At 39.5% G+C, this 17,162-nt stretch overlaps 1 protein-coding gene across 1 annotated transcript in view; it reads left to right on the top strand.

Moving 5' to 3' along the window:
- Positions 1–17,162, top strand: part of LOC100767045 (ATP-binding cassette sub-family A member 3) — a 154,563-nt gene that overhangs the window by 117,709 nt on the left and 19,692 nt on the right. Inside the window, 3 exon segments of the mRNA XM_027410319.2 lie at positions 2,364–2,583; positions 3,040–3,204; positions 16,523–16,710. Of these exon segments, the coding sequence (XP_027266120.1) occupies positions 2,364–2,583; positions 3,040–3,204; positions 16,523–16,710 (573 nt within the window).

The following is a 17,162-nucleotide window of genomic DNA, read 5'->3' as shown; positions in this document are numbered from 1 at the left end:
AAAGAAAGAAAGAAAGGCAGGAAGGAAGAACTCCCAAACTCCTTCTGTGAAGCCATGCCATTTTAATACTAAAACCATGTAAAGACACAACAAAAAAAGAAAACTACAAGCCAGTATCTCTGATGAACATGCAGACAAAAATTTCCAGCAAAATATTTGCAGCCTGAATACAGACATACATAAAAAAAGTATACTATGACCAGTTGGCTTTATCCCTGAAATGCAGAAATGGTTCAACATATGCAAGTCAATAAGAATAATAAACCATGTTTAGATGAAAATCACATGTTCATCTCAACAGATGTTGAAAAAGCCTTTGACAAAATCCAACACACCTTCATGATAAAAGTCCTAGGAGGAAGTAGGACCAGGGGACATATACCTCAACATATAACATAGCTAACTTCATCTTAAATGGAGAAAAGTTTGAAACAATCCCACTGAAATGATGAATGAGATAGGGAAATCCTCTCACTACCTCTACTCCTTTTCAATATTGCATTCAAAGCACTAATGCAGCAGTAAGACAAGAGAAGGAACATAAAGATATATACCTGGAGTTATAATTAGTTAGGAGACATCGTGTGTGTGCTAGTAACTGAACCTAGGTCCTCTGGAAGAGCAGCTTAGTGCCCTTAACCACTGAGCCATCTCTCCAAACTCCACAACTTCCTGTTTCTAAAAATCTTACTCTGTCTTTTATATCAGTTTATCTCTTCATTAGATGTGTATTGAAGAGTGTAAACAGAAACTTATGTTTTGACAAGCTTAAGTTAAAATGAATGTTAGAATTATTGGCCTTACCAAGGATTTGCATAGCCAAGTCAATATTGATTTGGACATAAACCTCAAAATATGCTGTTCACATTAGATATCTCTATTCCATAAAAATCTTTAGAGAGGAGTATTTTCTTCTTCAAGCTTTAATGCCTCAAACACAGCTTATTTTACAATAGCCAATATTGTTATTAGCTATTTCCCCCCTCATTCAAAAATTATTTCTTGGTAAGAAAGAAATGATGCAATGAATCTGTTTTTTTCCCTAAATACCTAATTCATTGCTATACATTCTTTTAAAGTAATGAGTCTTTTCCCACTGGTTTGAAATACTGATTTTGTACTGTGATAACTAACAATATGCATGTAAGTATATTTTGTATTGTACAATTCTGTCCAGTTGGTGTGTATTTAATGGGCCACTTTGTGATGGTACAAAGGACTGAACCCAGAGTCTTGTGCATAAAAGCAGTAAGTCTACAAATGAGCAATGTTCCCAACTGTAATGTGATGCTTATAACAGTCTCTTAACTGTGTCAGTTTTAAAGTACATTTAATTATTTTTATGCATTGTCATTTCCCCACTATTAATCTTCTTTTGCAGACTGTCCTCTTTACCATGACAGGTTTTTTGTTTTCATATAACCTTTCAAAACAGCATATTTCAAGAAAATCTTAATTTCATTTAATTTACATTATTTTTAATTTCCTATTTTTACTATGTTGACTCACATTCTATGTAACAGCAGAGTATATTGCTTTACTTATCCAGGAAAATTTAAGTGAACTTTGAAACCAGTTCTAATTGGGGCTTTTCTCACACTTGTAAGTCTTAGAACAAAGGTTCCCCACTGTTTTCTCCTGATTTTACAGTCCTCTTTGTTGCTAGGGGAGGATCCAACCATAGTTAGGACTATTAGATTCTTTCACTTAGGATCACTGATTCTCATTTGCTTCCTTTAGATACTAGTGCTTGGATAGAAAATATTTCCAAGAATTCCACAGAATTCTAATGGGATATTCTTAGTTTTGCTTTTCCTTCCATGAATCAGTGATCTTGGTAAATAATGATATCATTGATCAGAAGGTACTACTGTGTTATTTGTAAAGAAATTAAAATCACAAGCTAATATGCAGATTTTTAAAAAATTCTTAGTAGCACTAGTATTTATTTTCCAAATCTAGATCACTCTAAATTTGTGTGCCCTTTAGTTCACTTCTCAGTTGTAATTAAGAGTAATTGAAAAAGAGCAACCACCAGAAGGCACTGAACAAAGCAGCCATAGAGGAAATCCAAAGAAAAGTGACATATTCTAGGTCTTCCCCCTTCCCCAAGGGAAATTCAGCTTGGCTTTATACAAATATAATTACTTTGCTTTTGATCATGGCTATGGGAAAACGAAAACAGGATCTCAGTTACTATACTCTTTGTAATATTCTTGGTTATGAGATAGTTCACCTGAGGTTTACACTCTAAAGCTTTAAAAATGACCAAAATTAGTAGCTGGTAATTATGGCCTAGTAGAAACAGTGGCTGTGCACAGTATCCTTCACCTTGCTTTTACCTCTATACCTCTGTGTCCCAGGGTGTATTCAGATTCTGCCAAATGGATGCATTTGTTGTGAGTTACAACTTTCTGGACACAATGCTGATTTTTATGCTGTATGGCTGGTGTGTTGTGCCTCTCGTGTATCTTGGAAGCTTCCTGTTCCATAATAGCACTGCTGCCTACATCAAGCTCACACTCTTTAACTACTTTTCTACTATTTTCAGTATCATCATTTACACTATAGTACAACTTCATGGTAAGAACACCACACTATTTTCCCTTTTTCCAGATAATACATTAAGTAAATGGGGATGAAAAAACATAAGGATTAAAAAATAACTGATAAACATTTTTCAATAATCTGAAAACCTATGATTTTGGAAATCAGTAAATATTTATTGAGTGGGTATGTGGGAGTTAGAGATGGATGGAAATGGGAGAAAGAAGAAAAAGAGAAAGGATAAGGAGAACCAAGAATAAAAAGGAAGGAAAACAGATTCTAGGAAGTCACTGTTAACCAAAATCTATTCTTCAATTGTGTGACTAATTCTGTTAGTTTTCCACAAGCAACCAATGGTACTTCCTTAAGGATTGACTGATAGTTTCATAATTGTCTAAGAATGGTTTAATCACTTGGAGGGAAGTTTGTTTTTATGAGGAGGTTCACTACTTTTCTAATAACTGAAGCTAATCTATTATCTTTTAATTATAGGTAGTGACCTTCCTAAGTGCATCAGCAGCTTCATAAAAACAGGTTTAATGATACTGCCTAGTTACAACTTTGCAATGAGTATCAGCAAGTATTTTGATGACTATGAGGTGAAGAAACTGTGTGCTAAAAAATTCAGAAGCCTACACATGAATTGTAGTGAGCCATGTGAGTATTGGGAACTCATCAAGCCATAAAAACACTATCTTCTTTTCTACTTTCTACACTTCTACTAAGGTTATATAAAGTAAGAAAAACCTGGTTTTCTTCCAGTTGTGTAGAATGAGATGAATTGCAAATTGGAGGCACATTAAACCTGATCAATAAAATGCTTACAGAAAGTTTCTCAAATTTTGGGAAACCTGTGGACATCCAAGAAGAAGAGGCATTTAGAACCCCAAATAGGCATGATGAGAGAATACCTCTCTACATCACATTGCAGTTAAACTGTTAAAACTACAGGAAAAGAATGTTGAAAACTGCAAGAGAGGAGTTCCAAGCTACTTACAATGACTAATTCATCAGAATTACATCAGACATCTCAATAGAAACTCTGGAAGCCACAAAAAGCATGGAATGATATATTTGAAGCTGTGAAAGTAAATTGACTACTAACAAAATTTACTATTATCTTTCAAAGTTAACTTCTACAATCAATAGAAATTGAAGACCTTCCAAGATAAAGCAGTTTATGGCCCAGTAAAACAGCACTGTAGAAAATACTTAAAGAAACCCCATATGTCAGTAAATAAGAAAGGTATCATAATCATGGGAACTCAGGAAAGAATTCATTTCATGAAAGGACTCATAAATAACAAAGAAGCAAAAATTCTCAACTCAGTAAACCATTAAACTCTAAGATGGATAAGGGAGAAAGAAAAGAATAAAACAGTATTAAAACCAACCCAGAATAGGAATAATCATAAATGTTAATAATCTAATTTCTCCAATGAATAGATTCAGTTTAGCTGATTGGATTCGAAAATAAGAGCCAAATGTATGTTACACCAATAAACACTGGCAAAGACATATGCAGACTAAAAGTGAAGGGATAAGGGGAAAACATACTATGAAAGTAAAAGTCAATGGCATGTTTATGGGTGATATGAACTGAGTTCCCAAAGAGTTGTGATTGCATGTTTATGTCACTTTGATTAATGCCTAAGAAAGCAACTTATGTATTGTCAGTGGTAAACCTCTTGGTATTCTCTCAATGCTGTGGCTGCCTTCTGAACAGTTCCAAAGCATTTAAATCCATAAAGTATCTACAGCCATCTAGAGTAAGAGTAATATATTTTGATTTTTTGAAAGTACATTTTAAACAAAAACTAGTCCATATACATAAAGACAGCCACTGCATGCTCATAAAAGGAACAGACTCAAGAAGGTCTTCAGGGTTACTGAGATGCCTCACAGGTAAAGGTATTTAACCACTGGACATACCAGCCTGGATTTGATTCCCAAGGAGAGAATCAATTCCCACAAATTACCCTCTGACCCTTACATATGACAGAGTGCACATGCTCTTACACATTTATACACAGGGAGATACACAGTAAATAGATGTTAAAGTTTTAACTTTAAAAAGCTATAACAAAAATAAACACATGTAAACTAAGTACCCAGTTTCATAAAAAAAAATACAATGGCAAATTGGTCTATATTCAATAATAGTGAATGGCTTCAAAACACTACTATTATTGATAGATTATCAAGATGCACCCCCCTCAAAAAACAATTAACAAAGAAACAATTCAGTGGCAGTAGAAATAAAATGACAGTTTCATGAAATAGCCATAGAATCCATATTCTGCTTAGCAGCCACTTGAACCTTCACTAAAATAAATCGTAGTATAGTCTATAAAGCAAGTCTTAAATGTAAGAAAATCAAAACAATTTCTTATGTTTTAAAATTACAAGTCAACAACAAAAGAACTATACAATACAAAGAGATTAATGCTCATAAATGATCATTGAGTCATAACATGCTTAAATAATTAGTGAGTCCTTGAGAAACTCATGAAGGAAAATTTAAAAGTCCTAGAAGCAAATATAAATGCAAGTACAACTTTTCAGAACCTTTGGGATATAGCAAAGTCCATTAGAAGTGTAAAGTTTATATCTATGAGTACCTATATTTTAAAAAATTGAGAGAAGTTTTGATTAACTAACCAAATGATGCACCTCAAGGTTGTAGAAAATCAAAACCAAGCCTAACCTCAAATGAAAGCATAAATAAATAATAATAAATGGAAACCAAAATAACAAATCCACATCCAAATTAGCCAAAATAGAACACATAAATTTAGAAATTAAGAGATGAAAAGGGGGCCGGGCGTTGGTGGTGCATGCCTTTAATCCCAGCACTCCGGTGGCAGAAGCAGGAGGATATCTGTGAGTTCAAGGCCAGCCTGGTCTACAGAGCAAGTTCTAGGACAGCCTCCAAAGCAATACAGAGAAACCCTGTCTCAGAAAATGCAGAGAGAGAGAGAGAGAGAGAGAGAGAGAGAGAGAGAGAGATGAAAAGGGGAATATTACAACAGATAAGCATTGAGAGACTAAGATCAATAGAAAATACTTTTTAAACGTATAATTCAATAAATTGGAAAGCCTAGGAGGAGGAATAGAATTATAGATACTTGTTATCTAGCAAAGTTGAACTGAGTGTATTTTTAAAGTATAAACAGATAAAGAACAATATTGAAGCAGTAATAGTCTCCCAACCAGCAAAGTCCATGACCTGATAAATTCACTGCTGAACTCTTTCAGACATTTTAAAAAAGAGCCAACACTGGTACTCCTAATTTTGTTCCTGATGCTGTGACAGTGACATATAGTCTTACGAAAAGCAATTTAGGGAAGGAAGGGATTAGTTTAGTACACTTATAGATTATGGAACATCATTGCAGGAAAGTTACAGGGGTGGAATTTGAGAAATCTAGCCACACCACATACACATTCAGTAGCAGAGAGAAACAAATACATTCATGCTGCATTGATTGCTGTCAGCCTACTTTCTTCTTTCTTACAATGCCTGCCACATACTGCCACCTGGAATGGGCTTGGTATTCCTACATTAGAATTACAGGCCAAATCCGATATAGATAATTCCTTTTTTAAGACTCTTCCCAGATGATTCTAGGTTGTATCAAGCTGACAGTTAAAACTAACCAGCATATTCATCAAACTGTTCCCATAAAATAAAAAGGAAGGAGACACTTCAGAATTCATCCAGTGAAGGCCAGTATTACTCTGATACCAAAGCCTGATAGAAGGACAAAGAAAAAACTATGGACTAATTTCCTTGATTCAGAAATGCTTTTTCTTTAATCGAAAAAAATAAATTTCATTGTTTAAAATTTATTCTTTCATATAATACATCCATACCACAGCCTCACCTCCCTCCCTTCCTTCAAGCCCCCCTCTTCCCCAGGTCCACTGCTTCTCCATTTACCTTCAGAAAAGAACAGGCCTCCTAGTAATATCAGCTGAACATGGCATAGCAAGATCCAATAAGACTAGGTAGGCATAAATGCTCATATCAAGGCTGGACATGGCAACCAATAGGAGAAAAAAAGGACCCATGAGTGGGCAAAGTGTCAGAACTATATCCCCACAACCATTGTTAGGAGTCCCATAAGATCACCAAGCTAAACAACCACAGTTCGTATACTGAGGACCTAGTGTAGACCCATGCAGGCTCCGTGGTGCTACTTCAGTCTCTGTGAGCCCAGATTCTGTGTGTGATGTTCTCCTGGTGTTCCAACCCCTCTGACTCCTACAATCCTTCCTCCCCTCTTCTGTGGCATTCCCCAAGCTCTGCCTAACATTTGGCTATGGGTCTCTGCATCTACTCCCATCAGCTACTGGAAAAAGCCTCTCTGGTGACAATTGGGCTAGGCGCCGATACTATGAGTATAGAAGAATATCATTAGGAATCATTTCATTGCTTTTTTTGTTAGTTGTGTTTGGTCTCTTCATAGAGCCTTCATGGGTCTGTGCTGTGCCTTAGATCTCAGAGCCACCCAGCTTCCAGATCCTGGCCATCTAGGCAGTGTCAGACATGGTCTCAGCCTTGAACATATGCACAGGAGACAATTTCCTAAATAGATTCAGAAATTCTTGGCAAAATCCTTACAAAATTAATTCATCAATGAATTAAAAAATCATATATCATGATCAAGTTGGTTTCATATCTGGAATGCAAGGAAATCAGCTGATAAGTTAATAATGTAATACAGCACATAAATTGAATCAACACAAAAGTCACTTAACAAATGCAGAAAAAGTTTGACATAATTCATCAACCCTTTATGGTGAAAGCCATGAAGAAACTAGCAAAGTAAAGATCATAACTCAACCTAATAATAAAGGCTATATATGACAAGCCTACAGTGTGCATTATAACAAATAGGGGAAATTGAAAGCAGTTCCTCTAAAGGAGTAACTCAAGGATCTCTGTCTACTCTTGCTACTCTTACTTAATGTAGTGCTTGAAGTCTCACCAGAATAAGAACAGGCTACCAACAGGAAAGTATATTGTCAAGTTATATCTTAATTGCCAACCCATCCTATACTTAAAACACCTTTAAGACTCTACCAGAAAACATTTAGTTCTGGCAAAGTAGCATAGTGCAAAGCCAAAATACAAAATCATTAGTTTTTCTGTACACCAAACAAACTCACTGCAAAAGAAGAAACCAATTCTAATCTAATCTGCAGGTACTAGAATACTTAGCAGGATTGTTCTTAAAAATTGGTATATAAAAAAAAATGGTACAATGGTCATCTCCAAAGATATCAATGAATACCCAAGAGTCTAGGATGGGCTAATGTGAGAAAGGTGCTATAGGTGTAGGGTGGAAAGGGCCAAGGGAAAAAACTCCCTGCCCTGACTAGACCCAAGACATGGGTCAAGGAAAAACACCCTGACCCTGACTTGATCCCAGGACCACGGCTTGAAATCGCAGCAGTCCCTGAGCTTGCCCTCAGAGTCTTATTACAAAAATCCACCAATCCCAAGCCACCCTGGAAACCTCCCCCCAAGAAATCCTATATAAGATCTGTACCCTGTTCAGTTTGCTACTGTTTCTCACCCCAGGCAGCCACCCTCCTGGATTCTTCCTTCCTAATAAATCTCTTTTGTGAGGTTTGTTGTGTGGTGTGAGAATGTAACAACTTTCACCAGAGTAGAGTGGAGCCGAGCAGAACTGTAGCTTTTGCTGGGGACTTTCCCTAGTGGAGCAGATAGATGCTCATGGTGATCACTATAAAAGTAACACACATAGGAATAAGAAATGAACCAAACTATTCATCAACAACAAACAATGAAAATGAGGCAGAATGTGGAAGAACTAAAGAACAAAAAGGATATGACATAAAATGAAAATGACAGACACAAGTTCCTATCAGTACTTTTCATATAAATGAATTCTCTAATCAAAAAGCATGCATATTCAGAATTTATTTTAATAATTCAAGTAAATTCTGTCTTTAAGACACATATTAAATACAAAGATATAGCTAGTCTAAAAATAAAATGGACAAAGAAAGAATTCTATGCAAATAAAAGCTGAAACATAACTGCTACAAGCTTCAAGATCACACAGTAATTATACAGCCATCGTATCATTAGACAACTCAGATTAAACCAGTAGAAAAGTTGTATTTGGCATTATAGTCTTGTGAATGACGTGGCTATTTCTTGCTGAAGATTCTTCCTGTAGCTTATTTCTGCAGCAAACCTGGGATTTACTTTCCACTGTTTAGCGTTATCTGATCATTTACTGGGAACAAATTCCCCCATGCAGTTGGAGTTTACTGATTCCCTCCCTAGCTATGTGTAAAACCTGTTCTCCACTAAAAGGTCCTAGTTTACTGATTATATTTATTAGCTATGTGTGAGACCTATTTCCTACTATCAGGTCCTTATTCCCCTCTCCTGTGTAATTGTAATTGCAATATCCTTATTGACAAGCATTTGGTTAGTATTTAGAGCCCAGGCAAAAGCATTCCATATAGAATTACTACATACCCACAGCTGTTGATTTATAGCTGCCTAGATGGATAGAAAAAAATAAGCATGCCCTGATTTTACCACACTGGCAGATAGAGAAGCAATAACCTAAACTAACCCTACACTAGAAGATTCTCAAAGTTCTTGTTTCATTAACTCAAAATTTTAACTCAGAGATTTACTGTTCCCTCCTGTTTCCCCTGAGAAGATAAAGACAAAGGTAATCAGCCTATTTGCTTATCCTCAGGGAAAAGTAAACTCTCCTGAAGGCCTGTGCTGCCACTAAGGCTAGAGCACTGGAAGGCACCAGGTTTTGTTTCCTGTGCAAATTAAACTTAGACCCTCTCCTTGACCCACAGCCCTAAATTATTAGTGCTAAAAGCTTCTCCTTGCTGTTTTAGTTTATTGCTCTGTGTGTAAATCTTATCTGCCTTGCTGACCCTGAGAAACTCAAGCCTCACATTGTATTGCAAAAATAATTACTGTTGCAAATTTATGTATACCCATACCCCCAAGAACTGGGAAGAAAATAGGAGAACAAGAGAAAGAGAACAGAATAAGAATGAAGGATCATGCAGAGGAGCAATTGTGTATAAGTCATTTCCTTTTCCCCTCAAATTTTACTTCCTTCAGTTCCCTCACTTATTTGTAGTTCCTTCCCCCCCACCCCGAACCCTGAGTGAAAATTTTAAAGCAAAGACTTTTAGTTTTCAATACTTATACAAAGCAAAGTAGATCTTAAGTCAAAATTTTATGAGGTACAAAGCAAAATTTTATATAGCTAGCTAAAGGTGTCACATCATCAAGAATATATTAAAATTCAACAATTCACCAAAATGTATTAAGCAAAATGTAGAACTAAAGGGAAGATAGTTATATACTAATAGCTGAAGACTTCACTGCCAAGACTGTGCTGCAGAAACCCACAGAAACAGTTGACCTGACCTACTGAGAGCATGGAGACCTTAGTCATAAAGCTGGGGAAACAGCATTGGACTGAACCAAGCCCTCTGAATGTGGATACTAGCTAAGAGGCCAAGACAGTCTATGGGACCTCTAACAGTGGAGCCAGTGTTTATCCCTAGAGCACAAATGGACTTTGGGAGCCCATTCCCTATGGAGGGATACTATTGCAGCCCAGATACAGCAAGGAGGGCCTAGGCTCTCCCCCAAATGATATGACAGATTTTGAAGGTCCCTGGTGGAGGACCTCACTATCCCTGGGGAGGAGGTAGGGGTGGGTTGGGGGGCTTGGTGGGGAACATGGGAGGATGGGAGGAATGGGGGGATGGATATGTAAATATGAGTGCCTCTAAAATAAAAAAAATACTACAAAAAAACCACAATGCGTGTGTGGTCATTTCAATTTTCAGGGGGAAAATGAAATAATCTGTAGTTTTGTCTTGTTTTGTTTTAATCTTTACTCTTTTGGAGGACCCGACACCCAGCTCCAAATAAAAATATTGAAAGACCCCCGAAGAGATACTTTTGTAGAGGGAGACCCACACCCAGGAATCAGCGAGGCCACGAACTGGATGTAAAAAACAAGAGGCTTTATTGGAGACGCGGGTACCCGGGGCGACTTAGCTTTTCTGAGGCCAAGCGCCCCGAGCCAAGGGAAAGGGGTCCTTATATAGGGAAAAAGGCGCAAGCTAGGAGCAGGGATTCTATTTGATGGTTCAAATGAGGCACAGAGCCATTCCAGATCAGCATATTCTCAAGGTCTGGTGTCTGGTACAACAGACTTGATTCCTCCCTCCGCGCCCAGGTGGCTGACCTTGGGGGCGGAGACCTTGGGACGGAGTGTTTCTCAACGGGGGGGGGCGTGGGGGCGAGGGGTGCCCTTTCCCTGCTCGGCCCCAGCCCCGGCGCGGTGCCAGGGCAGCCCCGCCTGGGTGAACCGGCTTGGGAGGGAAAACGGCAGCCGGGGGAAGTGGAGGCCGGCGGGGGCAGGGACAGCGGGATGAAGGTGAAGCAGGGCGACTCTGCGGCAGCTCGCCCGCGCTGCACTCTCCAGCCCCTGGCGGTATCCTGGCTCTGCCCTGCTCCAGAGAGAACACCCAGCATCAGCATAGGCGGGGGGAGACAGAGAGGCAGCGGGCCTTTCATTCCCCCATTTCTCTTGTGACTGAATGGAATCTTTCATTCAGAGGTCTCTGGTTAAGTCTTTCTATAAGCTTGGCCATGCTGTCTCTAACTATTCCTGTATGGTCTGTATAAAAGCAGCATTCTTCCTTGAGGGCAGCACATAGCCCCCCTTCCTGTAAAAATAATAAATCTAATCCTCGTCTGTTCTGCAGGACTACCTCAGAGAGTGATGTTAAGGATTTCTCGAGTGCACTGACTGACTCTTTTAGGACCTGGATATCTGTGTACATGGCTTGCTGTAGAAGTTTAAAATGATTAATTCCCTGTAAGGCAATGGTTCCGGTCCCTATGCCGGCTGCTATACCTCCCACTGTTATTCCCCCGAATAATAGGGCCACGGTTAAGGACATTGGCTCCCTCTGATGTCGGGTTGACTTCTCTAGTACCCTATAAATATATTCAGGTTGGTGATATGTGACCCTGGGCCAAAGTTCTGTCAATATACAAAAGTCAATAGTGACATTGAGAACGGTAGTAGAGACGCAGGGGGTCAAACCAGTACTGCCTATGCATAGCCCCTTTCCTGAGACCTCAGACAATGTGAGCTTGTGCTGCATGGCAGTTTCACAACTGGTAGGCGCTGAGGTCTGGTGACGCCGGACCCAGACAGTGTCCCCGATCTGGTAGGAATGGGGAATGGTAGGATGGTCCCTCTGGTCTTTATAAGTTTTTTTAAAAAGGTGTGAGCCCATATGGCCTAGGGGTATGCTAGGGGGAGTAGGAGGGCCCAGTCCCCATCAGGGAGTGATAGGTACTGGCATCCCCACGCAAGGAAGTTCCCTTTGACTTAGCATTTCAACCAGGGAGAATGGACGGCGAAATTCTTTTCCAAACTGCTTCCTGCTGACTTTGGGACGAAGTTAGGGACCCCAGAAGGTTGAAATGCTAGTCAAAAGCAAAAAGGAATTTAGGCAACGGGGAATCCATCAGGGGCTTCTGGTTAGCAGACACTGTTGCAGAGATAGGGGGTGTCCATATCAGCAGACTAGTTCACATCCATAGCAAGTCTAGGGTTCGCAGTCTACTTAGAACAGTCTGAAGTCAGCAACTGGTACTCAGATGTCTGTCAGAAGCAGAAACCTGTTTAAGACATATTTAAACTAGGAACAGAGGTTAAAACTTATTTATAGAAGCCCACAGTGCAGAAAAAGCAGATATCTGGATATCTGTTCAAACAGCAAGAACATATTTATAACTTTGAGTCCTAGCAAAAACTACAGATTTGGGCTATAAGCATGTACATTTTTCTTCTGTCCAGAGAGCTAGGTATGGATTGGACAGAGGTGCCTTTGGCCTGATGAAAAGCCCTTTAAGTTTGTACTTAGATGACAACCAAAATAAACTTAAAAACCTTGAGCTTGTGCCTGAACAGTAGATAGTCATTATTTTATCAGCTAACATACTGACTAGTCTATAGTGGATCTGACTGTCTGATGCTGTCAAGCTGACAACCAGTAATATTTCAGAGATCTGAGAAGGGTATATTTTATCCGAATCTACTAAAAAGGACAGAAGCCAGTCAGAAGCAAGTCCATATACAGTTAGCCAAACCCAAGTTTCTCCATTACCGTTGGAGGCAGCTGTCTCAAAGAACAGCAATCTTCGCCAGGCCTATATTGTGAGAGGTTTTATTTTCTCTCTGTGGAAGAGGGACATGGAAAAGACTGACCTTGTTTTGTCTAGGCAAAGGGGTACAATCAATTTTCCAGCGTCCAGCAGCTTTGTCCACAGTCTCGGCCAGGTTCTGGCAGGCGGCAGGTTTCATATCTGAGCATCTGCTCATTGGTCCAGGTGCAGGAACTGAGGTGCCTGTAATCTTCGGGTCATTGTCAGGATCTGGCAGTCTGTCTGACATTATAAACTTTAAAGATAACAATTTAAATGCCATATTCTGAAGATCTCTGAAGCATTAGAGGTCTGTTTGTCTGTTTTAATTACTTGCCTTAAGCATACATTAAGTATACAGGTGGCTAGGTAAGGTCTTATTTCTGTAAATAATTTTTAGTCTGACTGTAACTGGTTTTAACTTAGTAAGATGTTTGAAACAGCACAGCTGAACTTAAAACTGCATAGAGCTACCTTATATTCCTTAAACAGTAGCTTAACTTCTTTCTTAGGCAGGGTTTTTCTGTGACTTTGGAGCCTGTCCTGGAATTCGATCTGCCGGACCAGACAGGCCTTGAACTCATAAAGATCTATCTGCCTCTTATTCCCGAGTGGTGGGATTAAAGGCATGTGTCACCAATGTTCTAAACTTAAGGTGTGTGCTACCAACATCCTGAGCTTAAAGGTGTGTGTTATCAACATCCTAAACTTATTTCTAAAATATAAACTGTAATATCTTATAATAGATCAGCATCTTTCATAAAACAAAAACTTTACATTGTCAGGCTTTGCTCAAAAATAATTTTAAATTGAAGCTCTTTAAGTATAAATATTAATAAAAACAAACATTAAAAAAACTGGTTTTAAAAAGAAATTTAAATTCCCTTAAGGTCTTTCTGTAATATATAGAAGCATTAACATTGTAAATCTCAATTGAAAAACTTGTTTCTAAGATGGTACCTCTAATTTCCATGCGGTCATCTTTAGTCAAGATGGCGGTTTAAGTATTCCTTTTTTAATTTTAGCAAAATGGCGACCAGTCAAGTCATATGAACATTTTAAAACAAGTATATATAAAACAGAATTAGCTTAATATGGTTAAAATTTTAGACATGAGAAACCATAGCACAGTTTACATTTTTCTCTGACTTATAATAACCTTTTTTCTGACTTTTAACAACTTTCCTCTGACCTTTTACAACTTGCTTTGACCCTCCATAACTTTCTGTAACAATCTTCTCTGCTATGACTTGCTTGCTTTAATTTTCTATAACCTTTTAGTTCATTTCTCTGACTCTCTTAGACATTCTTAGACAAGTTTCCTTTTTCCTTTCCCTCTTTATTATTTAAGTCTCCTACATTTTTTTTTCATTTCTCAGTTAACATCAAAATTTTATCAAAGTCCTTTTTACAGTTCTTAATAACTTTAAGGCCGTTTAGATGTCCGGATCAGGCCAGATAAGTTTATACGCTCGAGCTGAGGAACAAAGAGTAATTTTTTGCGTTTATGCACATCAATTACAAAACAAAGGCCAAACAACATAGAACACAGAACAGGTTTTCGCAGCGCGGTTTCGACAGAGAGTCGAAAGAATTGAGGGGGGGTCGAAGAAGGGGGCCCTCCTTCTTCGTCCCCAGTAAAGATTGCAAATCCCTCAAGCCGAGGGCCTTCTCCAAAGAGACTGGGAAGATGTCCAGTCATAGATCTAAGTTCAAAGTACAAATCCCTCACATCGAGGGCTTCCCAAGTTCAAAGTACAAATCCCTCACATCGAGGGCTTCAAACGCTACCAGGACGTCTCCTGGAGCCGCGGTCGGGAGTTCGAACCCGTCAGTCCCTCCTCGGATCCGCCTACAAATGTACACAGCTGTATACTACAAACGCAAGCGCAATTCACAAGACAGACTCAGACCAGACAAGACAAAACAGCGGATCCGCACAACACTTACCTCCCAGACGTGGGTCGGTGGTCCCTGGGCGGGTCTCGATCCCGGACCGAGCCCCCAAATGAAAGACCCCCGAAGAGATACTTTTGTAGAGGGAGACCCACACCCAGGAATCAGCGAGGCCACGAACTGGATGTAAAAACAAGAGGCTTTATTGGAGACGCGGGTACCCGGGGCGACTTAGCTTTTCTGAGGCCAAGCGCCCCGAGCCAAGGGAAAGGGGTCCTTATATAGGGAAAAAGGCGCAAGCTAGGAGCAGGGATTCTATTTGATGGTTCAAATGAGGCACAGAGCCATTCCAGATCAGCATATTCTCAAGGTCTGGTGTCTGGTACAACAGACTTGATTCCTCCCTCCGCGCCCAGGTGGCTGACCTTGGGGGCGGAGACCTTGGGACGGAGTGTTTCTCAACGGGGGGGGCGTGGGGGCGAGGGGTGCCCTTTCCCTGCTCGGCCCCAGCCCCGGCGCGGTGCCAGGGCAGCCCCGCCTGGGTGAACCGGCTTGGGAGGGAAAACGGCAGCCGGGGGAAGTGGAGGCCGGCGGGGGCAGGGACAGCGGGATGAAGGTGAAGCAGGGCGACTCTGCGGCAGCTCGCCCGCGCTGCACTCTCCAGCCCCTGGCAGTATCCTGGCTCTGCCCTGCTCCAGAGAGAACACCCAGCATCAGCATAGGCGGGGGGAGACAGAGAGGCAGCGGGCCTTTCAATATAGAGGCTTATTCTTACTTATGAATGCCCAGACTTAGCTTGGCTCATTTCTTGCCAGCTTAAATTATTCCATCTATCTTTTGCCCCTGGGTTTTTACCTGTCTCTATCTCTATATTTCTTTCTCTACTTCTTACCCTGTGGCTTGCTGTGTAGTTGGGTGACTGGCCCCTGGAATCCTCCTCTTCCAAGATTTCTCTCATTTATTCTCTCTGTCTGCCAGCCCCACCTATTCTTTCTCCTGCCTAGCTATTGGACAGTGAGCTCTTTACTAAACCAATCAGGTGTTTTATGCAGGCAAAGTAACACAGCTTACAGAGTTAAACAAGTGCAACATAAAATAATGCTACCCATCTTTACACCCTTAAACAAATGCTCCACAGCATAAACACATATAGCACATCTTCAACTAATATTGCACAGCAAGAGTCTGTTCAACAACTTGTGCTGGGAAAACTAAATTCCATATCCAAAAAAGTGAACTTGGGTCTTCACCACATACCACACACAAAATTTAATTCACTATGTACAAGTCATCTAAACATACAACCTAAATGTAAAGGCAAAATCTTTACAACATGAGATTAAGTTTAGTGAATGTGATACTAAAATACACAAAGAAGAAAAAACAAACATAGCTCATAACAACTGAAGACTTTCAGCTTCAAAGGGCTCTGTCAAAAAAAGTGAGAAAATTGCACAGAGAATGAGGTCAAATGTTCATCAAATCTGTGGTAAGATTGTCTCCTATCTGACACTGGCAAAAGAACCCAGTGCAGCTTAATGATAGAGCAGTGGATATATGTCTGAGTCCCTGAATAACTATACTTCTTAAATCTAACTTAAAATTCATGTTGAGCATGTTCACACCTATGAACCTAGGACTTGGGAGGTTAGAAAGAAGATCAAGGATTTCAGACCATCCTCAACTATACAACCTCAGCTACATGAATGTCTGAAAAAAACAAAGACAGAAGCTTGATTTTCACCCGTATGCCCTACTATTGGGCACTGTTTTGAATACTGTGTTTTTAAAGTAAGGCAACTGTCTCTCTTGTGTCCTTAGATACTCAGAACAATGTGTATGGCTTTGGAGAGCATGGGATTGGGACGTTTCTAATCACACTGGCTGCCATGGGTTTAGTTTTTCTCCTCTTGCTTTTATCCCTGGAGATGGTTTCCTGGAACCTGAAGAACTTTGTCTTTCGTAACATTATTTTTTATTTCTACAATAAAATCAGAGACAGCAGGCAAGTAAGTGACTAACTAGACTTTAAATATAATTTAAAGTAAATGCAACATTCAGCCAGAAATAGGAATTTACATTTTCTTCATTTCTATTACTTTTCAAATAAAATGCTATTTGATTACACTAAAGCAGATCTGTGGCTTGTTTGAGGTATAAGTATCTTAGCTTGGGTTTAGTCCTCTAGGAAATAAGTCATTTTTCTTGGGTTAGCTACAACTGAAATAATTGTCCTTATGCTAGTAAGACCATACTATTCACTCTAAATAAAGAAACATTTTTATTCTTTGAGAATTTTATACATTGTATTTTGATTATATTCCCTCCTCTTCCCCAGCTTCTCCCAGATCCAGTCTCCATTCTATGCACATCCAACTTTGTGTCTTCTTTTTATTTTTTAAGCCCACTGGGTCCAATTTGTGCTGCCCAAATATTTTTGTCCACTGGAATGTGGACAACC

This window comes from Cricetulus griseus, chromosome 3 (assembly GCF_003668045.3).
Source record: "Cricetulus griseus strain 17A/GY chromosome 3, alternate assembly CriGri-PICRH-1.0, whole genome shotgun sequence".
Classification (NCBI taxonomy): domain Eukaryota; kingdom Metazoa; phylum Chordata; class Mammalia; order Rodentia; family Cricetidae; genus Cricetulus; species Cricetulus griseus.
Note: the sequence above shows the minus strand (reverse complement) of the source record. Positions and strands in the feature narration are given on the sequence as shown.